The sequence below is a fragment of the Cantharellus anzutake genome (genome assembly GCF_015039405.1).
Source record: "Cantharellus anzutake strain C23 chromosome Unknown EI90scaffold_49, whole genome shotgun sequence".
NCBI classification, from domain to species: Eukaryota; Fungi; Basidiomycota; class Agaricomycetes; order Cantharellales; family Hydnaceae; genus Cantharellus; species Cantharellus anzutake.
Window position 1 is genome coordinate 126,387 of NW_024066999.1, and position 27,074 is coordinate 153,460.

Here is a 27,074-nt window from a genome sequence, read left to right on the forward strand (position 1 = left end):
CAACCATCGTGAAACGCATAGAGCAATGTTCAGGGCCCCGAGTTTAATTGATCCCACTGGGGTCTGACGGTCCGAACCAGTCGATTTTCAGCATGTCTGTGGAAGGAGTGAGTCCGGTTGCAATTTTGTTTTTAAAGGAAAAGTCCCTGGTCATCACTCTCCATTGTTCTAAATATGTTAAATGCTGGAAGGACCGGTTGCAAGGTCCCTCAGAATAGTAGTGGACAACTTCTGTTTTTGGTCTACTTTCGGTATGTCTTGCCGTACGGGGCTGTGTAGCGACGAGAGTGCCTTTCAGCATGATGGCCCCGTATGGGCTGCATGCACCACTGTTACCCATGGAGAGATGCATCACCCACTCAGCAATGTGCCTCGATACCCAGTCGTTTGCCAACAAGCGAGACAACCATTGCACAGCATTGATAGGACCCACCCTTCCTCGGTTTGCGGACACCCCGTTGTCCATTGGTGCACGGACATTTGGCTGTCAAGAGCAAACGTGTGAATAAATTTGCATTTACGTAATACTTATTCATGATTACATAAGCAGACAGCCTTCATCAGTGGCTGCGCCGTCGAAGTCGCTCAACTGCTGATGAGCATCAGTACTGCCCCTGTGGGTTTATTAGTACGAGTTCTGTATTCTCAGCTTATCTAGCCCGGCGATAGTACACCGATGGTCCACGTGTCCCACTCTTGAAGTATATATTGAATCAGGAACGCGTTGTTTCTTTCACTGACCGTTCAAAATGTTGAAGTCTATCCTTTCAGGGCGCCTTTCCCTCATAGGGTCGTCTAATCAAGCCGCAGACAAGAAGCCTGATATTGATACTTCGGGGCCTAACCTGGACCCCCAGTCTCCTATAGTCTCTGCACCTCCGAGTCCCACAGTCTTCGTCGAGTATGTGCAACAGAAGGCGAAAGCGGGTCTATTCGTCACAAAGGAACTGGATATCGCTGTTGAACGAGTGAAGAAGAACGTTTCTGACATCGCTAGACAATGCAGAGCACGCAATAGCAAATTCAGGTGGGCTACACATTATTCATGGGCGCTTATTTTGAAAATCACTTGAACATATGCTGTCTCCTCTTCCAGGGATATCGAATTTGATCTAGAAGAAGACAGAGACAATTCTCTTTATGGCCTGGACACTCCCCCGAGACTCGTCCTAACCCCACGGACGTGCGACGCGTTACTCAAATATTCAAGAAGCCTCAATTTTTCCACGAGGGGCCGAATTCGTCAGATGTTATCCAGGGCGAGATTGGTGACTGCTGGTTTTTATCTGGCGTTACCACGGTAGCTACTATGCCAGACTTGGTTGAGAAGTTCTGTGTGGCGAGGGATGAGGAGGTCGGGGTGTACGGATTTACGTTCCAACGTGATGGAATTTGGACAGACGTGATTGTCAGTAATCTATCCCCTTGCGCTCTCTTCTTCGCTAATCTTGGCTGAATTCTAGATCGACGAGTGGGTTTCGGTGTCGTTCTGCCCTTCGTCCCCTTTCCTCACTCATTTTTGAAGTTTTCTGTTCACTTCCATTCCGAAGTTCGAGGAATTGTCACAAAAGGTATGCCGCTGGGTTCTCCCACAACAACGAGGTCGAAGCAGTGCATTTACACATCAACTTTAAGGAAAAGGGGTTGTATCACCATGATAAAGACCAGTATAGCCGAATTGCTCGTCAGGGAGGAAAGGGTTTATATTTTGCTAAATCCGGCACGGAGAATGAGACTTGGGTGTAAGCTGTATCTTTCCAGAGCTTCATGATGAAACTCACGAAGATTCAGACCGTTGCTTGAGAAGGCATACGCTAAGCTACATGGAGATTATTCGTCACTCAATGGGGGTCAAAGTGGAGAGGCAGCGGAGGACTTAACTGGGTAAGATTTTGCATTGGTCCCCGGGTCCCGAGCTTACCTTTGGCATCCAGTGGTGTGTCTTCGAAGATTCATGTCAATGTGAACACCCGTTGTGATGAGACTATCTTCGTCGATTGATAACCTTTTCCTAGGACATTCTGGATATCGACTGGTTTTGGACCCATGAGCTTATGCGTGTCAACGAGGACCGTTTGTTCTCATGTTCAATATACAATTTGCAGAAAGTTGGAGTGGAGCCTCCCTCAGAGACTATCAGCGGTAGGTTGGTTCTGCATTCAACTTATAAATGTCCTGATTTTTGTTCCGAGTCAGGCTTAATCACAGGTGGAGTTATGTTGGTGTAGCAAGTGTGTTTGTTTTAACCGAATTCCAGCGCACGCGTATTCGATTCTGAAGGCTGTGGAGTACCGTGGGAAGCGCTTCCTGAGGATAAGGAATCCATGGGGTGACTCCGAATGTTGGTGCTTCCAGTCTTGTTCTTGGCCTCACATTTCATGGAGGTTGGTATTTTCAGGGACCGGTCGTTGGGCAGATGGAAGTAAGGAGTGGACCTCCGAATGGCTGAATGCTCTTGGAGTTCTAGGGCATGAGTTTGGCGATGATGGGGCCTTTATCATGGAATGTAAGCGGTCACTACATTCGACGTCCGCAAACAGCTTAACACCTTCCACAAAGATGAGGACTTCCTCGAAACTTGGACTATGGTGCATAGAACCAAATTGTTTGATCCGACGTGGATTGTGTCATCTTTGTGGATCAAAACCTTTGTTCGGCCGCCGCTTTCGGCTTGGGATTTTGGAGATGTATCATGTATGCCCTACTTCTACCGTCACCAGCGACAGCTGATCAGTTGTTACATCAAGTCACCTTCACGCTTCCCAGCAGCTCGGCGGTTGTAATTGTTTTGTCTCAACTCGACAAACGATATTTTGAAGCAGTCGCTGGGATGTATCACTGGTCGTTGGACTTCAGGCTCTACAAAAAAGGTAGCAGCGATCTTCTGGCCACGTCCTCCCATTCTACGTTTTACAGTCGGAGCGTTAATACCGAGTTGACACTCGAGGGTGGCGAGTACGTCGTCCACGTAAGAAGAATATTCTCGGCGTGGGCCGCAGGTGAGCTAACCTTTATTGTGCTTCCTAAGGTACGGGCGGGTCGGTTTGAGACCGGTAGACCCAAGGTGGACCACTCTCCAAGTGAATAGTTTAAGCGCATCTTACCTTTCATATTGCAGGACTATGTTGCATCGCGGTGTCCGTCCTGGAACATTCGTAAGTTTTCAAGTGTAATGAGCAAAGCAGCTATCAGCGAGTCTATTGCGTCAAGTGAGTTGATGGGTTCAAATCTGATGTCATGAGGTCTTATAGAATTGGGTCAATAGACTTCGATCCTGAGTAGGGCGAATTCTTTGGCCCCCCTTGCGTCCACTGATCTAGCTGTTTAAGCGTCAAGGATCATATCCTTCCTCGCCCAGTGGAACTTTTTGCTGGCCGGGACCTGCACGAAATTGAGATTGATAGCCATGCCCGCCTGACGGCGAAACGCAAGGCAAGTGAACCGCCACTGCGCACTCCTTTACCAAATGGTGCCGCCAATATCTACTCCCTCAATGTCCCATTTGGGGTGGTGCCCATGCAAAGACCATCACTTGGCCCAAGCCCACTTTCGAAAGATGATACAACGGATGGATCGGAGTCTGATGAGGTAGTTGACCCGTTATCCCTGATGTGGGGGGCATGGGTGTAGCTGAGCCCGAACCAATGCCTTCTGGCTTCGTGGAGCCAGGGTCGGAGCCAGTTATCGTGAACGGCCCTGATTCCGAGCCAGCTACTCCGGTTGTTCCGAGTACCGGGTCCGAAACGTTCGAGGTCCCCGCTGCCTCGCCTATCATTAATCGGGTGATTCATGATGAATATGCGCCCCCTATGACCACAACTCCTCCAGGGGTGCCAGACTTGAAACTGGTGGGTTCCAGTGCCCCAATCCTCGCGCAGGAACTAACTCTTTCAGACATTGGATCTTGATTCACCGACTGGGCGAACTGCTGATTCAAAGCGCCAAAATTCGACACCACGGACCGCTATCAAGCCCGCGACACCCGATTCAGCAGTTGCACCTCCGACGAGGAAAAACCTTTGCCACCGCAAGGTCCTGAAATTCACGAAGGATTCCTATGTGACGGATGTGGGGTACGTTGCTCATACGGTTGAGAGGCGTAGTAACTCCATACGTTCAACTCCCGAAACACAGATGAACCCAATCGTGGGCGCCCGTTACAAGTGCCTGGAGTAAGTGACATGAAGTGTCGTGGGCATGATACATGATTGCTTATACCGTTTTGGTAACAATAGGATCAGCTGCCCCAACTATGATCTTTGTAGCAACTGCAAGACTGAGAATATCCACTTCAGTGGGACGCACACAATGCTGATGGTTCCATCACCGAAGGATGCGGTGCTTCTGGAAACGTATGTCGAGGTGAGTTCTCATCACTGTGTTGTGATTACGGGAACTCGCGAGCTTGTTGCGTGATTCCTGCAACCAAATGCGTGGAATCCTCGTTGCTGACTGCTAAAATCCTTTTGTGCGCGCTTCTTGTTCGCGTATGTAGCCGGATCCAGATAATGAATTGGTCTTAGGGTTGCGTGTTTGTGAGTAACTTTCATTTTGAGCTGCGGGTTTCATTGTTGTCCACGACCCTTCTATTCCTTTGCTCTCATCGTAATGAAGGAGATCAGGCTCTGCGCTGCTGATCAGATGTACTGATTCATATGCTTTGGGTACCCCGTTAGATTCAAAGATGGAATGTCCCAGCACGATCCGTGGTCAGCTGCGCCATGGACAGGTAATCCGCTGGAAGTGATTGTAGAAGGAACTGGGGAAGCATGGGTATCATTGGCGAAGCTCAAATTCGATATTTTTTTGGCCTACAACATTGTATCGAACGATTTCTTGGTTAGATTTCTTCTTCGAGCGCTTGGTTGTTGTTTCAAGGTTGCTGTATTTATTGTATGGAAAGACTGTCTGTAACTCGCCAGCCGGAATTCTTCGTGATATGGGGTTGTTGTTGTACTCTATTTTTTCCCCGGCGGACATCTGTACATGAGGGGCTGGTCGATACAAGGTCGGGTATGAATGTGCCCAACTCAAACGGAGTACGGTCCCTGGTTGGCTCTGGACAGGGATGGGTATGAACATGGCAGGGGAACCATCAGAATTAAAATTATCCATTTGATTTTTGTAATTATGCTACAGAACATGAGTTGAACGGGGAACAGACATGCTACTGTAAAACGCAACTTTTTCCTTCAAACATGTTATATCGCACGGCCGAAGCACACATTAATAATTCTGACGCGTTCATGCCATGAATATTCCCCAGGCATTACCATCCTTTCATTGGGAGTTCAAATTGGTTGAGATGGTGTACCGACACTGATGTTGAGGGTATCTCACATGCACAGTTGTGCTGAACTCGGCTAATGCAATACATGCATTAACGTAATCTATCAGTAGGGCTTAAATGATATGCACACTGAGCAAGGGTCTGTAAGTATACCAGTCTAATGCACAGAGCTAGCGGCCTCTGTTTCATGGATGGGAATTGGCGCCTTCCCAGGTGGCAATTGGAAGCCCGTTCAGTAAACTCGGAATGAATGACAAGACATCAGATATAACGTCAAACGACGCACGCATTCATGATGGCGGGGGGACAACCTTAACCCAGGGTTCCCACGGGGATGAGAGTGGTCAAACGGATCAATATTTAGTGCACTACACTACAGGCATGGACAATTGGATTGATCCCCGTCGGGTGAGACCCAGAACGGAACAAGTGCTTGGTGATCTCACGACTCTCGCTTAGCTCCACTTTGTTCCCACGCTCTTAGCGCCCGAGAGGTTCGTGACAGTCTTTGGTGTGCAGTGCTTTGTTGTGTTTGTGTATTTTCCTTGGGGTTGCCTTCAGTTTCCCATTGGTCAACGAGACCTTAGCTGTCATGTAGCGGAGTTGTCCGAATCATATTGACTCGGTGATCCGTCGTTGTTTAGTTGTCTACTTCCACTGACCGTCCGAAATGCTGAAGTCCATCCTTTCGGGGCGTTTTTCGTTCATAGGATCGTCTAGTCAAGCTGTAGACAATTCGGGGCCTAATCCAAACTCTCAGTCTCCTATAGTCTCCACACCTCCAAGTCCCACAGTTTTTTTTGAGTATGCCCAACAGAAGGCGAAAGCAGGCCTACTTGTCACAAAAGAACTGGACACCGCAATTGAACGAGTAAAGAAGAACGTTTCTGACATTGCTAGACAATGCAGAGCACGCAATAGCAAATTCAGGTGGGCAACAGTCATACAGACACTGTTCATGGGCGCTTGTTTTGCCAATCACTTGAACACATACTTCCCCTTCTTGCAGGGATATCGAATTTGATCTAGAGGAAGACAGAAATAGTTGTCTTTATGGCCTGGACGCTCCCCCCGAGCCTCGTCCAAACCCCCCAGATGTACAACGCGTCACACAGATATTCAAGAAGCCTCAATTTTTCCACGAGGGCCCGAATTCGTCGGATGTTATTCAGGGAGGTATTGATGACTGCTGGTTTCTATCTGGCGTCACTACAGTAGCTACTATGCCAGACTTAGTTGAGAAGTTCTGTGTAGCGAGGGACGAGGAGGTCGGGGTATACGGCTTTACGTTTCAACGTGATGGGATTTGGACAGACGTGATTGTCCGTAATCTGCCCCCTTGCTCTCTCTTCTCCGCTGATGTTTGCTTAATTTCAGATTGACGAGTGGGTCTCGGTGCAGTCTGTCCTTTGACCCCCTTTTCTCACTCATTTTTCAAGTTTTTTGTTCACTTCCATTCCGAAGTTTGAGGAATTGTCACACAAGGTATGCCGTTGCGTCCCTCCACAAGACAAGGCCGGGGCATTACATCTACATATTAACTTGCAGGAAAGGGGGCTGTACCACCATGATAAAGACCAGTATAGCCGAATTGCTCGTCAGGGAGGGAAAGGTTTATATTTTGCTAAATCCGGCACGGAGAATGAGACTTGGGTGTAAGAGGTGTCTTCCCGGGGCTTCATAATGAAACTTACGAAGGTCCAGACCATTGCTTGAGAAGGCGTATGCCAAGCTGCATGGTGATTATTCGTCACTCGGGTGGGGCGAAACCGGAGATGCAGCAGAGGATTTAACTGGGTAGGTTTTGGCATGGGTCCCCTCCCCGAACTTACCTTTGGCATCCAGTGGCGTGTCTTCGCAGATTCATGTCAATGTGAGCACCTGTTGTGACGAGACTCTTCATGGATTGATGCCGTTTTCCCAGGACATTCTTGATACCGACTGGTTTTGGACCTATGAGCTCATGCGCGTCAACGAGGACCGTTTGTTCTCTTGTTCGATTTACAATTTGCAGAATGATGGAGTAGAGCCTCCCTCAGAGACTATCAGCGGTAGGTTGGTTCTGCATTCAACTCAAAACCATTCTGATTCTTGTTTCGAGTCAGGTTTAAACACAGGTAGAGTTGTGTTGGTGTAGCAAGGATATTTGTCTAAACCGGATTCCAGCGCACGCGTATTCGATCCTGAAGGCTGTGGAATATCGTGGGAAGCGCTTCTTAAGGATAAGGAATCCATGGGGTCATCACGAATGTTCGTGCGTCCAGTCCTGTTCTTGGCCCCATGCCTCACGGAGGTCGGCATTTTCAGGGACCGGTCGTTGGGCAGATGGAAGTAAGGAGTGGATCCCCGAGTGGCTGGATGCTCTTGGAGTTCTCGGGCATGAGTTTGGCGATGATGGTGCTTTCATCATGGAATGTATGCAATCGATGCACTTGACGTCTCTAAAAAGTCCAACACATTCCATAAAGATGAGGATTTCCTCGAAACTTGGACTCTGGTGCATAGAACCAAATTGTTTGATCCGACATGGGTTGTGTCATCTTTGTGGGTCAAGGCCTTTGTTCGGCTGCCGTCTTCAGCTTGGGATTTTGGAGATGTGTCATGTATGTCTTATTTCTGCCATCACCAGCGACCACTGACCAATTGTTGCATCAAGTCACCTTCACGCTTCCCAGCAGCTCGCCCGTTGTGATTGTTTTGTCTCAGCTCGACAGGCGATATTTTGAACCAGTTTCTGGGATGTATGATTGGTCGTTGGACTTCAAGCTCTACAAAAAAGGTAGCAGCGATGTTCTGGCCACGTCCTCCCATTCTACATTTTGCAGTCGGAGCGTTAATACCGAGTTGACACTCGAGGGTGGCGAGTACGTGGTCCACGTAAGAAGAGTATTCTTGGCGTGAGACACAGGTGAGCTAATCAGGTATTTATTGTGCTTCCTAAGGTACGGGTGGGACGGTTTGAGACCGGTAGACCCAAGGTGGGCTCTTCAAGAGAATAGTTTAAGTGCATCTTACTTTTCATATTGCAGGACTATGTTGCATCACAGAGTTCGTCCTGGGACACTCGTAAGTTAGCGAATGTAATGAGCAAAGCAGCTATCAGCGAGTCTATCGCGTCAAGTGAGTTGATGGGTTCAAATCTGATGTCATGAGGTCTTATAGAATTGGGTCAATAGACTTTGATCCTGAGTAGGGCGAATTCTTTGATCCTTTTTCGCGTCCACTGACCCAGCTATTTATTTAAGCCTCCAGGATCATTCCCTTCCTCGCCCAATGGAGCTCTTTGCTGGCCGGGACCTGCACGAAATTGAGATTGATAGCCATGCCCGCCTGACAGCGAAACGCCAGGCTAGCGAGCCGCCACTGCGTACTCCTTTACCAAATGGCGTCGCAGATATCTACTCCCCCATTATCCCCGATGCGGGAGGTGGGGGTGGAACTGTATCTGAGCCCGAACCAGTGCCTTCTGGCTTAGGGGAGCCAGGGCCGAGGCCAATTGTCGTGAAAGGCGCTGATCCCGAGCCTGCTACTCCGGTTGTTCCGAGTGCCTCTACCTCCGAAGCCTCACCTGTCATTGACCGGATCATTCATGATGAATATGCGCTCCCTATGACCACAACTCCTCCAGGGGTGCCTGTGGTGGGTTACAGCACTCCGATACTCGGTTGGGGATAAGCTAACTTTCTCAGACATTGGATTTTGATCCACAGACTGGGCAAGCTGCTGATTCAAAGCGTCAAAATTCGGTTTCACCGGACCCTGTCAATCCCGCGGCACCCGACTCTCCTCCGACACCGGTGGAGATGCCTTTGCCACAGCCACAGAAAGGTCCTGAAATTCACCACGGGTGCGCGTGTGACGGATGCGGGGTATGTTGTACGGTCGAAGGCACAGTAAAATCACGTGTTCAACTCCCGAAATGCAGATGAACCCAATCGTGGGCGCACGGTACAAGTGCCTGGAGTAAGTGACAAAAGGCGTAGTGGGTATGATATTGCCTTCACTTATGCTATTTGGTAACAATAGGATCAGCTGCCCCGATTATGACCTTTGTAGCAACTGCAAGGCCCAGAAGATTCATTTCAGTGGCACGCACACGATGCTGATGGTTCCGTCACCGAAGGATGCAGTGCTTCTGGAAACACCCATCGAGGTGAGTTGTCATCACTGTGTTGAGCTCGTCGCGTGTATCCTGTAATCAAACGCACGGAATCCTCGTTGCTGACTGCTCAAAACAACATCCTTTTGTTGTGCGCGCTTCTTGTTCGCGTATGCAGCGGGATACAGATAACGGATTGGTCTTAGGGTTGCGTGTTTGTGAGTTAGCTTCCATTTTCGAGCTGCGGGTTTCACTGCTCTTTCTATTTTGGTCTCAACTTCATGAAGGCAATTGAGACTACTCTGCAGATCAGATGTGCTGATTCATATGTTTTGGGTTACTCGTTAGATTCGAAGATGGATTGTCCCAGCACGATTCATGGCCAGCTGCGCCATGGACGGGTTATCCGCTAGAAGTGATCGCAGAGGGGAAACGTGGGTATCAGTGGCGGTGCCGAATTCGAAATTGGTTTTCGGCCCAACGATGTATCGAACGACTTTTTATTTAGATTCTTTTCTACGATGCACAATAGGCGCTTGGCTATTGCCCCGAGACGCTGTATTTAACCATGTGTTTGTAAACTCGCATCGTGGTACATATATGATAACCCCGCGGCCTCGTGATGACGTGGCAGTGCGTAACTCGCATCATTCCCGTCGGGGTAAGACCCGGAACCAAATCGTGAGAACCCCAGTGGCTCGACCCCAGCAACTCAAAAAAGAGTGAGCCCACCCAACCCAATATTTTTTGGAATCGAATAAAAACTTCGACTCCTTTGTTAGTCTCCTCCCTTAGATCTCCCTTCCACCGATTCATAGATATGTCTTCAAAAGGTGCGTTCGTGTCGTCGCCGATCCTTGGTTCTTGGTCGTGTGCAATACTACTCTTCCTCGGCGCTAATTTTCAATATCGCATCTAACAGCGATTCACGAATATGATGCCAAACTCCTTCTGGCGTACTGGCTCGCCCGCGCTCCATCTGTCTCCAATAACGCGGAAGTATCCCCCAACTTCATCTACCCTAGCCCAAACGTCGCCCAAATAAAGTGGGACGTAGAGACGAACACGATCACGCCTGACACCACTCTCCCTCCTTGGGTGTTCACCTCCAAGCTCGTTGCTAAGCCCGATCAGCTCATTAAGAGACGTGGCAAAAGTGGTCTCCTCCTTCTCAATAAGGAATGGTCAGAGGCGAAGGATTGGATTGTGCAGCGCGCTGGGAAGCCAACCAATGTAAGTCGATCTTTTGGGCTCCAAAATTTGTCCGGGATTTCTCATAACCCTCGGGTCACAGGTTGAGGGAGTGGTTGGTACACTGAACACTTTCATTGTCGAGCCATTTTTGCCCCATCCTTCCAGCACCGAATACTACGTTTGCATCAATTCCGCACGTGAAGGGGATAACATACTTTTCACCCACGAGGGCGGTATCGACGTTGGTGATGTCGACGCTAAAGCCCTTCAACTGTCAATCCTTGTCGGAAAAGAGTTCCCCTCCCGTGACATTATCAAGAGCACCCTGCTCACTCATGTCCCTACTGAGAAGAAGGACACGCTTGTCGACTTCTTAGTCCGATTGTACTCCGTCTATGTTGATCTTCATTTCGCCTACCTTGAAATTAACCCTCTCATTTGTCTTGATGGGGTGAATGGCAAACCGCCAACCATTCATTATCTCGACATGGCTGCCAAGCTTGATCAGGTAATTTCATATTCGAATCAATTTCTGACGAATGACTAACTATGACGGGGCGCTTAGACCGCGGAGTCGATTTGTGGACCTAAGTGGGCTATTGCCCGCGATCTCTCTATCTATGACAAGAGCGCGAAACCCACGTCTGGTGCTGTTTCAGCAGATCGTGGTCCGCCGATGGGTGAGTTCCATTTATTCAACCGTAGATGACTCGGGAGTCTGACCTGCGCTCAGTTTTCCCTTCTCCATGGGGTCGTGACCTGACCAAAGAGGAGGCGTACATACAGAAACTAGATGGAAGCACGGGTGCCTCGCTAAAATTGACTGTATTAAATCCCGAAGGGCGAATTTGGACTATGGTCGCTGGTGGGGGTGCCTCGGTTGTGTACAGGTGCGTATGCATTGTCTTATCTCTGCGCTGGTGGCCGAGGACTCTCCCTACAACAGTGACGCCATCGCTGCTCATGGGTTTGCTGATGAGCTTGCCAATTACGGTGAATATTCCGGTGCGCCTACCGAGGGTCAGACGTATGAATATGCGAAGACCATCAGTGCGTATTTAATTTTGCTTCAGTTTACTCACCGGCAGAGCCGCTCACACGTGCTTTCCATCTTTCAGTTGATTTGATCTGCCGTGGCAAGCCAAACCCTAAGGGCAAGACCCTTATCATCGGTGGAGGCATTGCCAACTTCACCAATGTCGCCGCCACCTTCAAGGGAATTATTCGTGCCCTCAAGGAGTACAAGAACCCCTTGATTTCGCACCAGGTGAAGATTTTTGTCCGTCGTGGCGGCCCCAACTACCAGGAAGGCCTTAAGGCCATGCGTCTCCTCGGCGAAAACTTAGGTGTCCCAATTAGAGTCTTTGGTCCAGAGACCCATATCACCGACATCGTCCCTCTTGCTCTTGGCGTCAGCAAAGGCTCCAGCGGTGGCCTCAAGACGCCTGCTCCTTACACCTCCACACCTCCCACTCCTGTCCAGAGCAGCAAGGTCGAGATTCAGGAAGCTGGCGTTGGCGAGATCCAGGCTTCTGGAGAGCGCGCGCAGCCTAACGACCAGATTGTCCACTTCGATGCCCAACCTACATCTGGTCGCCCATGGTATCGACCCTTCGACGAGAACACCCGTTCTCTCGTGTACGGTCTCCAACCTCGTGCTATTCAGGGTATGCTTGACTTTGACTACAGTTGTGGTCGTCAGACCCCTAGTGTTGCTGCGATGATTTATCCCTTCGGTGGACACCACATCCAGAAATTCTACTGGGGCACTAAGGAGACTCTCTTGCCCGTCTATACGAGCGTCAAGGAAGCCGTTCAGAAGCACCCCGATGCCGATGTCGTCGTGAACTTTGCTTCATCTCGTTCGGTTTACTCCTCTACACTCGATATCTTGAGTTACTCCCAAATAAAGGCCATTGCTCTTATTGCTGAGGGCGTTCCGGAGCGTCATGCAAGGGAGATTTTGCACCTTTCAAAGGCGAAGAACGTTCTTATTATTGGGCCCGCTACTGTTGGTGGTATCAAGCCTGGATGTTTCCGTATTGGGAATTCTGGGGGGTGAGTATCTGCCTAGTTGAATGGAGGATTTTGTTGACCTGTTCCTGCAATCTAGTATGATGGATAACATCATCTCCTCGAAGCTCTACCGCGCCGGCTCCGTTGGATATGTTTCCAAGTCCGGTGGCATGTCTAACGAACTGAATAATATCCTTTCCCTTGTCACCAATGGTACCTATGAGGGTATTGCTATTGGTGGTGACCGCTACCCCGGGACTACCTTCATTGACCATCTCCTTCGCTATGAGGCTGATCCAGAATGCAAGATGCTTGTTCTCCTTGGTGAAGTCGGCGGTATTGAGGAGTATCGCGTCATTGAGGCCGTCAAGAAGGGTATCATCAAGAAACCCATCGTCGCCTGGGCCATCGGGACCTGCGCCAAGATGTTCACGACTGAAGTTCAGTTCGGGCACGCTGGTTCGATGGCCAACTCAGACCTCGAGACTGCCGATGCCAAGAATGCTGCTATGAAAGCTGCTGGGTTCATCGTTCCGGATACCTTTGAAGATCTTCCTGCTGTCTTGAAGGAGACTTACGAACGGCTGGTGGCAACGGGCAAGATTGTGCCGAAGCCTGAGGTTGACCCACCTGTTATTCCTATGGATTACAAATGGGCTCAGGAATTGGGTCTCATCCGTAAGCCAGCTGCTTTCATCTCGACTATTTCGGATGAGCGTGGACAAGAGTTGTTGTACGCTGGTATGCGTATTTCGGATGTGTTTAAGGAGGATATTGGTATCGGTGGTGTTGTGTCGCTGTTGTGGTTCAAGCGTCGTCTGCCACTGTGGGCTACCAAGTTCATCGAGATGGTACTCATGCTTACTGCCGATCATGGTCCCGCCGTTTCTGGGTCAGTGGATCGTCTTGTTGGGACCGAACTCAGCGCTGACTTGGCCTTGATTTTAGTGCCATGAACACCATTGTCACCTCTCGTGCTGGAAAGGACCTCATCTCTTCCCTCTGTTCAGGTCTTCTCACCATCGGTAGCCGTTTCGGTGGTGCTCTCGACGAGGCTGCCTCCATGTTCTCCAATGCTCGTGACACGGGTCTCACACCTCGTGAATTCGTGGACGAGTCTCGGAAGCAGAACAAGCTCATCAGCGGTATCGGCCACAAAATCAAGTCGGTCAACAACCCTGATCTTCGTGTCGAGCTCGTTAAGGAGTACGTCCAGAAAAACTTCCCCAGTCACACTCTCCTTGACTACGCTCTCGCCGTGGAGAAGGTCACGACTGCTAAAAAGGATACTCTTATCCTTAACGTCGATGGCTGCATTGCCGTCTGCTTCGTTGACTTGCTTCGTGATAGCGGCGCGTTCGGTCGCCAGGAGGCTGATGAGTACATCAAGATTGGGACATTGAATGGCCTGTTCGTCCTCGGTCGTAGCATCGGTTTCATTGGTCACCATCTTGACCAGAAGAGACTTCATGCTCCTTTGTACCGTCATCCTGCCGACGATATCTTCATCAACATGTTGCCTGTTCAGCAACCTCGCGTGGCTGCTCGTATCAACTGAGGTCGCACGTTAGTTTATGGCCTTCGGTTAACTCAATAATATCCTTTCTTGTGCGCTCAGTTAATACCATCAGTTCCAGATGCTATTTTAGACTATATCCTATCTATGCATGGGGCCTCTTAGAGCCCGTCAGTCTCATCTCATTCTTTCTCAATCACTGTTCTCCTGCCATTTGTTTAGCTATGCTCCTCCTATGTTGTTCATACTGCTTTGATATGCTACACAAGAAAAATTCAGGATATGTGTAACGTATAGCTCTCCTTCGAGCAGTCCGTGCATGCCCAAAGTTGGAAAATACTTTTGAACTAATTGGGATTTTGGTTCTACTTCCACCTCTAACGTATGACAAAGTAAAAAGTATTCGCAGAAATGCCGAGATCCATGGGAAACTAAACAACGTGAATCGCTGCAGTGAACACAATCCGGGCGGATTCATGCTCTGCTAACCTCAACATCATCCCAGACTGGCATGACGAGTTCTGACTTGTATATAGTCACTGCTCCTGTACTGAGATAGGGTAGGGAATGATAGATCTGACGCACAGATGAGTGGAACGCATACCTCTCCTGTAGTGCAAGAAGAGCCTCGTCAACGGTCGCATCCGCAGACACAATATTACCCTCCTGGCGCTGAACCTCAGCCTTCCTAAATGTTGCCTGCGCACGTTCAGCGGATCGAAGGGCCCGGTCCCATTCATCGAAACTCGAACCCTCCGTCTTCCCCTCGTTTTTCGAGTGATTGTAACCTGCCTTCAAGCCTGCGATATATGCGCTCAGCATCACATCAAATATTGTCTCGCATACACAGCGAAGCTGGAGAACGAAAGGAAGAGGAGTTTCCAAGGTGCCGAGGTCCTCTAGCCACACGCCCTGCCGGTAGGGTTTCGGATCTCCTTGAAAGCAGCCACGTAGAAAAGTTGGATTTGGCGTGCTTTCAAACTTGAAAAATTCAAAGGACGGGCCATTGTGGAAAATGCAGTGGATAGGTAGAGAAAAACCACGAGCGTAGTTCTCGAGGTCGCAGCCTGTACAGCCCGGGGGGGTGAAGGTCGGAACAGAAAGTGTAAACCCTGAAACGCTTAAAGCTCACCATTACTTTCAACCATAATCTGAGCAATACCCTTCAAACGTTCCTCGCTATTTCTCCTGGCGTGCATCATTTCGACGGAAATAATCGCAACAGCACCAAAAATTTTGTAGAAATTCCCGATGTGATCTTTTGCACCAACAGTAGCGAGCATATTCTTTGGGTGATTCCTCAGCATGAAAGTGAACTGGCTAACGAGGTGGTTGAAAATCTGTTTGGGATTTGCGGGGTGAACTTTTTTAATATTTTTTTTTTTTTGGGGGGGGTCGCAAAGAGAATCAGTTGAGTTATCCGTACCGGAGAGATGAACCTCGATCTCGCCGTATCCGTCTCATGATCGAAGGGGGCGCCATATTCGATTAACATGTTATCCATGTCCATCACAATTGACTTGAAAAGATTTGTGGGAATACGACAGCGGTGGATTTCAAAGGTTCCAATGTCGTTCAACTCCCCGAAAGGGTGAAGTCCGACGGAAGGAGCGACCTTCTGATATATGGATTTGGAAAAGTTAATCCTCACACCATGTTCTATGTCCATGTGTCAAAGCCGGTAAGCACACCAAGATTCCAAGACGGAGGAGATATGGGAGATCAGACCTGAGTCGTCTATTAAAACATCCAGATCGTACTGTCTAACGAGACGGCGTGCAACACTTTTAGATGCCATTGGGGTGATGATTGTGGTGATGATTGAACCAAGTTGATTCTAGGTTTCAGGCAGTAAACCTTATAAGCTGCATCTGCGGAAGCGGGAGGTCTCAGAAAAAAAAAAGATTTTGGAGAATGAGGAATTCGTTTCAAAACCAGCTAAAGGTTAATTCACACCTATCCAAGAACTCGTCGCGTCGTCGCTTAAGTAATTCCGTGTTCGCAAGCGCGAAGTGACGTTCTCCATAATGAGTAATTGTCATAATGGGAAAAGAGGACCTTAGGTTACAGAGGACCCCGTGCACAGCGTGGGGCCTGACCCGCTATACGGAGTTAGCGGGAATTTTGATCATTCACATCGATGGCTTTATTCATAAACTCTTCTTTTTTTTTTTGCTATACATAACTTTGTGGAAAACTTTTTGACTTTGACTTTCAAGATACGTAACGTACGGACCACTGATTGTTTTGGAAAAAAAAAAAAGAAAAAAAAAGAGAACGCGAGAAAACGAGAAAACGAGACCAAGCTGATCAGGGAAGAGAGAGGAGAGAAGCAAAGACATGTGGTGAGGATGACGTGACGAGATGAGGATGAGGATGTCGATGGCTAGAGATAATGATTGATACAAGAGGGATAAAAAAAAAAAATAGGGATTCTTAGAATTGCAGTGAGATTGGATTGCAGAGAAGGGATAAGAGGCAAGAGCAACGTCGGAGGAGTCGTCCACCCATGGAAGGATGGGCAGTACACGACGATCGATTAGAGAATTTCGTGTAAAATCAAAGAGGCAACATGCAACCAGAGGGCCGAGTTCGCAATTATCATTACTACGCGCGCGGCAACTTGAGTGAGTAATTCGGAGTCGGGAATACGTTGGAGTGATGTGGGATGGGGAAAGGAATATGAGATGATTGGTTGAAAAGAGTTGGGGTCGCATTCTGCGGATTTATAATAAAAAAAAAACCAAAGTCCATGCTACTGCCCCCGAGCAACTTCCAATCTTTGCTTTGTTCTTTTTCACCCCCTCAAGTTCGTAAAGATAGGCGGCCGGCAAGTACAAGCATTCCCCTTCTTATGACACTCCTCACCCGCCACCACCACCGCACTTGTCGAACCACCCAATGCCATCTTGCCCATCTTCTCCTCCAACCCATCCAACCCACTACCCGCGCTTGCGCCCGCACCTACAGCCTTCTTCTCATCCAACAGATAAAGCCTTTCGACATCCACAACGCGAACGACAGCCCTCCCATCAAGGACCTTCTTCACCTTCTCCACATCCCATGCACCCTTCATCGTAGCCCCAGGCGTAGCCGACGCAGTGGTAGTGGGTGTCGACGTGGACGTAGAGAGAGCAGGGTTGGAAACACTTGTACCCGTAAACGCATCCCAGAAAGAACTCCCCAATCGAGAAAGCAACGATCCGCTTGCAAGCGTAGCGGCGAGTGCCTGTTGTTGCGTCGGCTGGTGTTGCTGTTGTTGCGGCGTCAAGTGAAGAGACGAGACGCTCGAACGAGGTGATGAAGGAGGAGAAAGCAGTCCCCAAGGAGAGCTGGGCGTTGACGACGTGGGAGAAGTAGTCTTCCCCGATAACAGTGCTGCAAGCGTTGACTTGGGACTGCTAGGCGTCTTGCCATCCTTCTCACCGGTCACACCAGAAGCGACGTGCCAGGCGGGTTTCAACGCCTCCAACAGCCCGTTCGTCACCGGCGCGTTATTCATCCCTGCACCAGGAAGTGGATGAATTTGTCCGGTAATCGAGTGCAATTGCGATTGTTGCTGCTGTTGTTGCTTCCGAGCACTCGCCTCGCGAGTAAGTTGAGCCCAAAGATGCATTCTATAATCATCCGTACTCTTGATCGTAAACGGATTGACGTCCAAAAGCGCATCCGATCTTGGCCATCCACCACTCTTTCCACCTGGTCCCGTAGCGCCCCCATTGGCCTGAGTAGGCTTGGGCGGAATCTGGTTCAAAAGCGGGTTCAAATTCTCCTGCTCCCTGTAAAACGCACTCGCACTCGCAACCCCGACGCTCCTCTTCCCACTCAACAAACTAGAGATACTCCCTGAATTCGCACCTAGTCCACCCATACCCAACAAAGGTGGAACGTAGGCAGAACTGGGTAAAGCACCTGTTGACCCTTTCCTAGCACCAGTCCCTCCATTTTCTGACAGCGGCGGGAATTCGTAATCAGGGACAAGCGTCGCATGAACAGGTGTGACGCCTCCAAGCGAAGCAGCTCCACCCCAGAACGCTCGTCCCGATCTAGGCGAACCAGGCGTAGCAGAGACATCCTTCCTCGTATTCGGTTTACTGAATTGCGATGTTGCAGCAGCGCGGCGAGTATTTGTCGCGGGTGACGACGTTACAGCAGCCGTGACAGGGTTTCCATTGGCATCGAGAGGCACAGGTGGAGGGAGACCTAATCCCTGGACGGACGAACGACCCTCAAGGAGGGCACGTTTAAGCGTCTCGACTTCTTGTCGAAGTTCATTGTTCTCTGTTTTTGATTGACCTAGTTCCTCTCGTATGGTGTCGATGATACGATCCCGGTCAGCGATGTGAGATTCCAGTGTAGAGATATATTCTGTTCAAGAGGGTGAGAAGGTGAGAAAATGAACGGTGAATGATGCATATGGAAACGGAAATGGTGAATGAAATTTGAAAACGGAGCCACCGCCCGATCCCCAGATCATCCAACTCATTACAAGTGAAAAGAAGCAGGTGAACAACGAAAAGTAAATTGGTCCACATGGGAAGGAAAGGCGGGAGGGGAAGATCAAAGAAAAAAAGTAGACTAACCTTTCCTCCTAACACGGAAATTCCTAGCGCTAATCTTATTCCTAAGCTGTCTTTTCTCCTTGCTAGACAACTTTTTATATTCCTCGGGAGTTGGTCTCCAATCATCCGGATCAACAGGACCATCGGCAGGGGCCACAACAGCAGAAGTCACCCTTTTGCTCACGCCCCCACTCTGAACGATGCCGGAAGCACTTTTCCTCCCTTTCCCCACGCCGCCAGGACCGGCCCCAATGTTCCCGGTCCCACCATTCCCACCATTCGATTTGGGAACGTCCGCAGCAGAAAAGGGGGAAAGAGACATTTCTTCTTCATCGCTTTCTTCTTCCTCTTCCTCTTCCCCAACGGACTGAGCACGAGAGTTCCCACCGGCACCCGAACGACTTAGGGAAACAGGTGATTGACGCTCCTTTTTCACACTCACGGCGGAAGAAGCGGAAAGCGTGGAAGAAGGCGTGCTTCCGTCCAAAGAACTAGGAGTCATCCCATTCGGGTAATTAACTGCGCCGGCACTAGGAGTCGCCACGAGCATGGGATCGATAGCGAATTGAGCATGACCAAGTTCTGGATTAGTGGTGGATCCATTTGTCGCCGTTATCGTCGTAGAGTGATGGGAATGGCTAAACGGTGAAGGGGCGCTGACACTGGGAGAAGTGATGACGGTTAGCGGAGGACTGTTAGGCGCGTAAGACGAAAAAAGGGGTATCTCGTCCAGAGGGTGGTTAGACGACTCGTTCGTTAGGAACATGTTTGAATTTGAAAAGGACGAAGAGGATGAAAGATATCGATCGAAATCCCAAAGACGAGCGTTGCTTGGGCTACTTGGTGAATCAGGTAAAAGTGTGCTACCATCGACAAGTTCCGAGGATAGTTTTGTCGGGGCAGTGCCCATTGTCGCCGAGTTGGAAGACGTCAAGGGACCGAGATTGTTGAGGAAAGATTGGTAAAAGGCGTCGGTGAAGGTCGGATCCATTGGAGGAGGCGTTGAAGGGAGACGGAGAGCTGGAGATGATTCACGAGATGAAGAAGGACCTCCGAAAGCGGACAAATCGATGATGTCGTCCATACTTGGCGATCGGGGTGAAGGTAGGAAGGAGGGAGTAGCTAAGGTGCTACTCGACATGGTTGGAGAGCGCTGGAGCTAAAACAGACGTCGACTGGCGAGGAAGGTTTAGTGGATGAAAGGTAGGAAGGAGGAAGGAAGGGGAAAGCAAAGAAAGAAAAAACGAGTTGGGAGCGTGTGTGGGTGTGGTTGTGGTGAGTGTGAGTGAGTTGTTGGTGAGAAGAGCTGTGATGATGGAGCGGTCAATTGAGAGGAAAAGGAACTAGATTTGCTTCCGAAGCTACATACATATGAAAACCCACTCTTTTCCTCGTTTCTCTCTCAACACGCGACAATGAAAAAAAAACAAAAGTGCCCCTTGCTTTTCACCTCCAAGATCAGGAGCGGCGATAAGCTTATCTCGCAGCAAAGATTGCACGCAGCGAAAAGAAAAACGGGATGAGTTGGAGAGTGCCGCGGTGACGAATGTGATTAGTAATCATTGGCCGAGCGCTAAGTTGGCAAAGTGGGGCAAGATGACTCAAATAATCGAAAACGGATCTCCGGATGGAAGGACGCGCAAGCCCAACCTTTTTTTGTGTATTTCCATCACCTGCATGTTCATATCAGATATGTACACTGATCTGGCTTGCCATCCCAACGAAAAAAGGGGCAAGCTCTGCATCATTCTAGTACCTTCCATACCATACATTCGAGGAACAACAATGCTCTAACATCCCGGCTAGGCTATGTATTCGAACCGGCCATTGAATCATAATCGTATTTCGATCCCTCCGTACTTGCTTCCCTCGGTGATGAACAACCTATGTATTCCACGTCGACCCGAGTTAAAGAACGTTAACAGCCCATTTGGAATTACGACCAGTCTAGCCCAGAAAAGACGAATATAAGCTACCAACTAGTCAACCACCCCTGCACTCTGCGTATCTACGAAGCAGCGTCAATGAGATCGAGAAACAAGGAATTAGTCATCGATTCCACGCTTGGCGACACTAGGCGGTGGCCGCACACCCACGTCCAAAACTCGCAACAAACTACTCACTCCCACCACCAGACGAATTCTCACCCCTCAAACTAAAACCCTCCGACCTCTTCCGAACATCTAAGCGAACACGGTTGATCACCGGGGTAATACTCCCCACCTATTTCAAAATCGCCAAAACGCATTCGATGAACAAAGATAATTAGGAAACCCGGCCGCTAAGCCAAAACTCACCCGAGTAGTTCAAACATCACCGGGATGAACTCAGAAACTCCCCATCCTATACCAGCATACACCACAACTTTTGTGAGGACTAATACAGGGAAGGAGTGTAGCACGTTAACAAAGTTCACCAAATGAGAACAGTCGAAACGAGAGAGGGTCACCCCCCTCGATCTTGCTCTTAAAACGAATACAGAATAACTCACCATCAGCGTCATAATGCTTCTTTGCCACCTTATCCTCATCCTCCTTCTCTTCACGTACCATCGTTCTCTGCCCCCCACTATTCGTATTCGTATGCGTTCCTCCATTCCCTTTTCCAACCGCAGCGGTTCCAGAGCGAGAAGAACCGCCACCGCCACCGCCACCTCCTCCCCTTAAAGCTATCCCACCTTCCGAATACCTAGGCAACAAATTCGCCCCAGTCGCCACAACCTCCACCCCGTCCCCATGAATCATCCCCGGTATATCGATCACACTCGGAATGGGGTAAAACAATCCAACCCCTTCTTCCGGCACGCTCCCTTTGTAATCCGTAGCAGGCGTATAAAACCTCCTCCGAGGCAACTCCACGAGCGTCGCCAACAGCCTAAACAAAGGCGGCAACACGGTATGCATAACCCACTTGGCTAATATCCTCCATCCAAAGATGATCATCACACCCACGATCATCTTCAACGAAGCGAACGACAACCAGACATAAAATCCCAGCGAACTGAGTGAGAAGGGCGTATCCCACCCTGGTGTTCGTGATTTGAAGAATCCGGAGGTGGCAGAGAGGGAGTACGTCTCTTCGTGCCAGTGGCCTATGCTGACGCCAATAACGACCGCTATGAACGCAATGGCGTCTTCGAAACAGGGACAGTCGTCTACTGGCTCAGCATGCTGATGAACCATAAAGAGTCCCAAAGAAATGATGACGAAGGGAACTTGTTTTTACACCATGGCACCAAAAAAAAATAAACAATTAGTGTCCGGGACCAGGGAAGCGGGTTCAAAAACCATACCTATCCAGCTCTTCGTCATCAACCAGTCATCAAATACGTCTCCAAACACGACTTGAGCGGCCCAGATGGCTGTACCAAGCGCAACACCCATGATACAGTCGGAAAAACTGTGCATCGCACAATAAAGTCTAGAGAGAGGAACAGAAACAACTTTTAAGTAATTTCCCACTGCAAGGGTCATCACGCACCACACACACACACACGTCTAAAACCACCCTGAGCAAACTGAATAGGAAGTGGGAACTTACCGCCCGAAAACGATGCTGACTGCGTAGATGATTAAGATACCGCATGTGAGGCTATATGTAATAGGGGATACGACTGTGAAATCTGTGTTGGCCGCCAGCGATGGTCTGTATTGTCGAAGGATCGTGTAGAGATACAATGCCATAGATATGCTATTGGTTGTATGCGTTGATGGGAAACCGTATTCGAGGTGATGGCTTCCCATCACTTTAAGGGGAGCGAAAATCATTTAGAGGGGATGCCGGGGTTGTGAGAAAAGGACCGCGCGAACATACCTAATCGAGTCACCGGCGGTGCAAAAGGTCGCGGCGAACATATGAGGTCTTTGACAAGAGAGGAGAAATACACTCCCAAGGCTAACACGTTTACGATCCTATTGCGAACGTAGGAATTATTCATATTAGCAATCGAGCCAGGAATGATGTGAAGATATCAAACATACCCTCTTCCTGTTTTAGCATACCCAAAGAAAAACAAAGCAGGTAGAATCGTCATGAAGAACGTGTGGGTCCCCAATGATGACGTGTAGACAAAATAGGTATCGAGCCATGGATTCCGTATGCATTTCTAAAATGAATCCATTAATCATTATGGTTGGATTTTACATCAACAACATCTTGGCACTTTCGCCAAACAAACGCACCTGCATAGCAGCAATCCACCTGCTCTCGGCCTTCAAGTTTTGAACGAGAAATCTTCGTATTCCAGCTCTCCACCAAGCCATGGACGAATCATACACATAATCAGGCTGAGTACCGGGCGAGTGCGTAAGATGCGTTACTTGAGTTGATGATGAGTCCTCCGTCGTTTCACCACCAGACGACATCATCAACGGTTTCACATCAAACAACCCGTTGTCCAGCCCCCCGGTTCGGAATGAAGTACGTAGAGGGCCATGAGGTGGTGGCAGAGCTAAATGATGATCGATTGTCAAGGTGACTTTCTCCGGTGTAGCTGTGTCATTTGCACCACGTCTCAGGCTCCCCACTACCGTACCGGGCGATGATGTGGTCTGCATAATGTAAGAATTACCGGAGCCTAGATGTCCCCCCAAAACTCCTAATCCTTGTTAAGCGAGGGGGGGGAGACGTAAATGAGAGAGGAAGGAAGAAAAACTAAACTCGGGAACGATAAAACCAAAAAGTCGAAGATGTTAGGTTCGCACGCGATAAAAATCCCGAAAAGGAAAAAACACGGGATCTGCCATCAGATGGCCAAAATGAGTCAAATTCCAAAAAAAGGATGGGGCGCCCACGAGGTCTGTAGCTCGCTGTTGCGCAAGGCTCGATCATCCGAGGGGGTTACGAGCAGATTGATCTCATCCTAAGATCGAGAGTGTTACATCTTCAATGATCAATTGTGTATACAAGGCGCAAACCAGTACTAGTGCATGTGGCACACGGCTGTACCACCGCTTCCCGATCATGATCAAAGGATTGCATTGAGCGAGAAAGCCCCCACCCCCCTCTTGTTCAGGTAGGAGGCTCGACTCATTCTGTTGCCTAAGCGAGGAGGAACATGCTCTCATGCGCGCCTTGTGGAGGCCGGTGCTCGAGGGGCCGATTCCGTGAAAGCGGGAGCGGGGGGTGGCAAAGCTAAGACGCGGATGGCGAATAATTGCTCCGTCTAATCCCCATTGAGCATTTTAAAAGCATTCATCAATATGGTTGATGAACTACGGGATAATATTTACGTGTTAAAACCTTGATTTGTGGCGCAAGGGGGGGGACACCGAAGGACCTCTCCGCACCGCCTTCACCTCGCCAGAACCGCACTAGAATCCATTGGAAGTCCCTTGTGGCATGTTCGTTCCTCGTCATCAGAGTGGCCGCAGGGGGGAGGGGGGAAAGGTGTGTTCCTGAATTTACTCAACATCAGTCATAGTGACCACTCTGCGGGATTCCCTACCCCGAATAATCTTGATTGAGAAATAAGATGGGATTACGCATACCTCCGACGGGATGACCGCGTCCCTCCGCCCTCCTGTTCGGGTTCCTTGCACAGCTCGGATCACACCAGTACATCTGGATCACTCACTTGTATCCTTTCCCTTCACGACCCCCCTCGTTGGGCGCTGCACGGAGGCGCAGTATATAAGTAGGGTTGTTTTCCGGGATGGAGGGACGATCGTCGGTCCCATCCATCTAATGAGCTTAGGGAATAGCTTCGAAACTTTGACACCGGCGCCGGCAGGTTCCATAACCATCCCTGCAAAGGACGGTTTCCCTCTTGCTGCACGCTATTACGGGCCCACTCTTCATCCAGTTGCTGTCGTCGTCATTGCTAGCGCCACTGGTCTACATCAATCATTCTATGCGTCATTCTCTCGGTCTGTCTAACTCCTCTTCGTTTGCAATTCCCTTGCATCCATCTCATGCCCTTTCCCATTTATTCCCTCAAAAAGTTGGCTTTCTACCCATGGAATTCTCGTGTACACGTTTGACTACCGCTATTTTGGCATGTCTTTCCCCCCACCTTATCAACCATCTACGTTCACACCAGAGGAACGCCATAAGGCTCTTCGGACCGCGCCGGCCGACATTGACATATCAGAAACGTGGGCACGACTAGACCTGGGTGGTGTTGTGCGCCACGCTTCGCGGACTTCAGCAAAGAGCCCCAAAGGGAAGGAAAACCATTGATTGTCGTCGGACATTCATTGGGTGGACGTGAGTGTGCTTCACACGTTTTTCCCTCTAGTTGGCCCTGACCACAAATAATGCCTTACAGAGGTCATGACTTTGCTCGAAGAAGAGTTCCCCATCATTACCCGATTTCTCAACATTTGTGGCGGTAAGTCGTTCGTGGGGAACCTGCAGGAGTTGTGTTTCTTACATACCTCGGGTGGTGGTGGTGATGATGATGATAGGTCTTGCGTATTATGGAAACAAGCCGAATCCTCGGCGCAACTGGCAGAGATGGAAAAGAAGATAGCTAAATCACTTGAAACAGATGGGGTCTTCCGGTGTCGAAGCCTCGGAATGTACGTCCTTGTCTCGATACAGAGGGTGATTCGACTCTGAGTAGTCTTCTTGATTCTACACAGGGGATACGACATTCCGTACGGGCCAGGTCGGCAGTGGCTTGAATTTTAGTGAGTTCCGAGCGACTATGTCTGTTGGAAGAAGAAATCATGACAGCATAAACCCTGTTCATTAGTCGTCATCCTCTATGTGTGGCTTCATTACCTCAAAACGCATCAACCATGCGGAAAGTAAACAAACCATATTTATATGTTGGATTTGACGACGACGCCACCATGTCGAAGTAGGTCGTTGGCCAAATATTTGTGCGATTTTTTCCAACGCTCAACATAAACCGTTTCCTTTAGACTTGAAATGAATCGCATGATGCCTCTCTTCTCACATGGTCATCCAACTCACATGAAGCATTCACTATGGATATCTCCCTCCTCTCAGAATATATCGTGGCCCCGCATTGGACATGCAGGGGGATTTATCAATCCTAAACTTCCAACCCCATTCCCTCGTCGCGAGAACACTATTTGGCTTGTTTACTTGCATTGGATTCTGCACGGTCAAGTCGACGTCCAAGCGGGGGAAGTCCGGACATGGCAAGCCGCTGACGAAAGGTCAATACAGCAGCTTTGGGAAGAGAGTGCTTTGGATGAAGATAGAGTTCGTTTCAAGACGCATCTCTGAAAGTTAATGGCGACTGGCCATGGACAGTTCATCTTCCCATTATGATTCAATATAATACGCGAGTACGGACATCATACACTTGATTGACTAGCATCTCCTGCTCCTCGTCATGCTTGGAGCTTATAATGGATAAGGCTAGAATGACACTAATTTGGATTTCCTCGAAGGGACACTTGATCGGGGGATGACAGATGATGCTGGGGAGGACGTAATGGCTTTCGCTGCTGTGGCCGCTGCTTCCTGACGTTCCAACAGTCGAGCTTTTTCTCGCTCTTTTTTCTCCTCCTGTGTTACTACTTTTGAAGCCCTCTCGAAGGCGTGGAAGTCATCTTCATCGGCTCCAATTTGCTGTGATGGGAGACCAACGACAGACGTAGTGGATTTCGCCGCTGTCGTTGATTGTGAGTTGTCAAATTATGAAACTTTGAAAAGCAACCCAGAACTGTCTAGCAATGAATTATTATTTACCTGCAGAACGCACGTCACAATCCTTCGCCAGATGATCCTTCATTCCACACATCCTGCAGCCACCTCCGTTTGGATAAAGTCCGTTTTCGTTCTTAGGGCACTTCCCAGACAAATGACCCTTCTCAGAGCAAACAAAGCAGGAGGCGAAAGGGAGAGGATTCTGAGGATCTGTCTTCTCCTTGCATTCCTTAAGGGTATGTTCGGCAGAACCACATCTGCGTGTGGAGGATGTAAAAAGGGAGCCGTGAGCACAACCGAAAAGATAGTTGAACACACCGATAGCATATCCCAACAACCTTTCGACCTTCCTCGGTAGTCGTAGCGCTTGGACACTCCTTGGCAGTGTGGCCCGGCTGTCGACACACGAAGCACACCTTGGCCCTCGCTTGCCGGTCACCATGACCTTTATCCTTATCGTTCAAAGCCTTCGATTTCCCTTCAATAAAAATTGGCATTGGTCACACCAAAGAAACAGAAGTATCTTCTACCTTTTCTCCGTAGTTTCAATGTCTTCTTAGTACCATTTTTTGAACGTTTTGGGTCAGGTTCATCTCCATCAGCCACGAAATTGGAATCCACGAGTAGAGGCTCTGGCTCCGAGATGTACTTCCTTTTTCTAGCAACAAAATTAGTTACGCGGGTCATAAATAGTGGCGACTATTGCTGTGTCGTGGACATTTTCAAGGGTGTGGGTTGACGGATAACTCCGAGACTTCTGCCGCCCCACCG

General features: G+C 49.2%; 9 protein-coding genes across 9 annotated transcripts; 4 read left to right on the top strand and 5 right to left on the bottom strand.

Annotated features, from left to right (window-relative positions):
• Positions 1-1,635: 1,635 nt before the first annotated feature.
• Positions 1,636-4,729, top strand: EI90DRAFT_3071680 (uncharacterized protein; the record flags this gene model as incomplete). Its single annotated transcript, XM_039061324.1, has 15 exons — positions 1,636-1,742; positions 1,792-1,884; positions 1,935-1,962; positions 2,016-2,142; positions 2,258-2,341; positions 2,399-2,506; positions 2,560-2,694; positions 2,748-2,968; positions 3,029-3,064; positions 3,119-3,213; positions 3,321-3,507; positions 3,636-3,848; positions 3,895-4,172; positions 4,236-4,378; positions 4,677-4,729. Coding segments are annotated over 15 exons (1,908 nt in total), but the record flags the coding sequence as incomplete, so codon positions are not given.
• Positions 4,730-5,656: 927 nt separating this feature from the next.
• On the top strand, positions 5,657-9,909 carry EI90DRAFT_2999657 (uncharacterized protein). The gene is made up of 23 exons (XM_039056295.1): positions 5,657-6,220; positions 6,300-6,612; positions 6,668-6,675; positions 6,730-6,775; positions 6,839-6,945; positions 6,995-7,087; positions 7,136-7,163; positions 7,215-7,341; positions 7,396-7,407; positions 7,457-7,540; positions 7,598-7,705; positions 7,759-7,893; positions 7,947-8,167; positions 8,233-8,268; positions 8,320-8,410; positions 8,467-8,479; positions 8,536-8,929; positions 8,980-9,159; positions 9,216-9,253; positions 9,317-9,443; positions 9,568-9,607; positions 9,738-9,823; positions 9,898-9,909. The coding sequence occupies exons 1-22, from the start codon at positions 5,961-5,963 to the stop codon at positions 9,800-9,802; spliced, it is 2,526 nt and encodes an 841-aa protein (XP_038912463.1). The 5' UTR covers positions 5,657-5,960; the 3' UTR covers positions 9,803-9,823; positions 9,898-9,909.
• Positions 9,910-10,094: 185 nt separating this feature from the next.
• On the top strand, positions 10,095-14,487 carry EI90DRAFT_3071696 (ATP-citrate synthase). Its single transcript, XM_039061325.1, has 9 exons — positions 10,095-10,222; positions 10,312-10,622; positions 10,684-11,091; positions 11,149-11,263; positions 11,317-11,473; positions 11,530-11,633; positions 11,702-12,641; positions 12,697-13,491; positions 13,548-14,487. The coding sequence occupies exons 1-9, from the start codon at positions 10,210-10,212 to the stop codon at positions 14,155-14,157; spliced, it is 3,453 nt and encodes a 1,150-aa protein (XP_038912464.1). The 5' UTR covers positions 10,095-10,209; the 3' UTR covers positions 14,158-14,487.
• A 124-nt stretch (positions 14,488-14,611) lies between these two features.
• On the bottom strand, positions 14,612-15,784 carry EI90DRAFT_3146606 (uncharacterized protein; the record flags this gene model as incomplete). The annotated part of the gene is made up of 4 exons (XM_039065436.1): positions 14,612-14,665; positions 14,701-15,182; positions 15,248-15,455; positions 15,542-15,784. The coding sequence occupies 4 exons, from the start codon at positions 15,782-15,784 to the stop codon at positions 14,612-14,614; spliced, it is 987 nt and encodes a 328-aa protein (XP_038912465.1).
• Positions 15,785-16,912: 1,128 nt separating this feature from the next.
• On the bottom strand, positions 16,913-19,818 carry EI90DRAFT_3018854 (uncharacterized protein; the record flags this gene model as incomplete). The annotated part of the gene is made up of 2 exons (XM_039057269.1): positions 16,913-18,483; positions 18,699-19,818. 2 exons carry the CDS (start codon positions 19,816-19,818, stop codon positions 16,913-16,915), a joined length of 2,691 nt encoding a protein of 896 aa, XP_038912466.1.
• A 1,152-nt stretch (positions 19,819-20,970) lies between these two features.
• Positions 20,971-23,041, bottom strand: EI90DRAFT_2931114 (phosphatidic acid phosphatase type 2/haloperoxidase; the record flags this gene model as incomplete). Its single annotated transcript, XM_039055044.1, has 7 exons — positions 20,971-21,053; positions 21,169-21,891; positions 21,970-22,097; positions 22,218-22,422; positions 22,491-22,588; positions 22,658-22,782; positions 22,859-23,041. The coding sequence occupies 7 exons, from the start codon at positions 23,039-23,041 to the stop codon at positions 20,971-20,973; spliced, it is 1,545 nt and encodes a 514-aa protein (XP_038912467.1).
• Positions 23,042-23,132: 91 nt separating this feature from the next.
• On the bottom strand, positions 23,133-24,363 carry EI90DRAFT_2015930 (uncharacterized protein). Its single transcript, XM_039052429.1, has 5 exons — positions 24,341-24,363; positions 23,909-24,177; positions 23,594-23,841; positions 23,471-23,538; positions 23,133-23,415 (listed from the first exon to the last, which is right to left on the bottom strand). Exons 2-5 carry the CDS (start codon positions 24,033-24,035, stop codon positions 23,331-23,333), a joined length of 528 nt encoding a protein of 175 aa, XP_038912468.1. The 5' UTR covers positions 24,036-24,177; positions 24,341-24,363; the 3' UTR covers positions 23,133-23,330.
• EI90DRAFT_3128311 (Alpha/Beta hydrolase protein) lies at positions 24,363-25,486 on the top strand (the record flags this gene model as incomplete). Its single annotated transcript, XM_039064079.1, has 6 exons — positions 24,363-24,544; positions 24,620-24,772; positions 24,826-24,884; positions 24,946-25,198; positions 25,262-25,309; positions 25,375-25,486. The coding sequence occupies 6 exons, from the start codon at positions 24,363-24,365 to the stop codon at positions 25,484-25,486; spliced, it is 807 nt and encodes a 268-aa protein (XP_038912469.1).
• A 621-nt stretch (positions 25,487-26,107) lies between these two features.
• EI90DRAFT_2015627 (uncharacterized protein) lies at positions 26,108-26,806 on the bottom strand. The gene has a single exon (XM_039052428.1). It carries the CDS (start codon positions 26,743-26,745, stop codon positions 26,338-26,340), a length of 408 nt encoding a protein of 135 aa, XP_038912470.1. The 5' UTR covers positions 26,746-26,806; the 3' UTR covers positions 26,108-26,337.
• Between the last annotated feature and the right edge of the window lie 268 nt (positions 26,807-27,074).

Excerpts from the sequence above, each read along its gene's own strand:
- EI90DRAFT_2999657 (XM_039056295.1), top strand. The coding sequence starts at position 5,961 with ATGCTGAAGTCCATCCTTTCGGGGCGTTTTTCGTTCATAGGATCGTCT. Across the intron at positions 9,160-9,215 it reads GCGCGTGTGACGGATGCGGG|ATGAACCCAATCGTGGGCGC; the intron begins GTATGTTGTACG and ends CCCGAAATGCAG. Across the intron at positions 9,608-9,737 it reads GGTCTTAGGGTTGCGTGTTT|ATTCGAAGATGGATTGTCCC; the intron begins GTGAGTTAGCTT and ends GTTACTCGTTAG.
- EI90DRAFT_2015627 (XM_039052428.1), bottom strand. The coding sequence starts at position 26,745 with ATGGTGACCGGCAAGCGAGGGCCAAGGTGTGCTTCGTGTGTCGACAGC.
- EI90DRAFT_3071696 (XM_039061325.1), top strand. Across the intron at positions 10,623-10,683 it reads GCGCTGGGAAGCCAACCAAT|GTTGAGGGAGTGGTTGGTAC; the intron begins GTAAGTCGATCT and ends CTCGGGTCACAG. Across the intron at positions 11,092-11,148 it reads TGGCTGCCAAGCTTGATCAG|ACCGCGGAGTCGATTTGTGG; the intron begins GTAATTTCATAT and ends CGGGGCGCTTAG.
- EI90DRAFT_2015930 (XM_039052429.1), bottom strand. The coding sequence starts at position 24,035 with ATGACGAGGAACGAACATGCCACAAGGGACTTCCAATGGATTCTAGTG. Across the intron at positions 23,539-23,593 it reads TGCCACATGCACTAGTACTG|GATGAGATCAATCTGCTCGT; the intron begins GTTTGCGCCTTG and ends TCTCGATCTTAG. Across the intron at positions 23,416-23,470 it reads AACAGCGAGCTACAGACCTC|ATCCCGTGTTTTTTCCTTTT; the intron begins GTGGGCGCCCCA and ends ATCTGATGGCAG.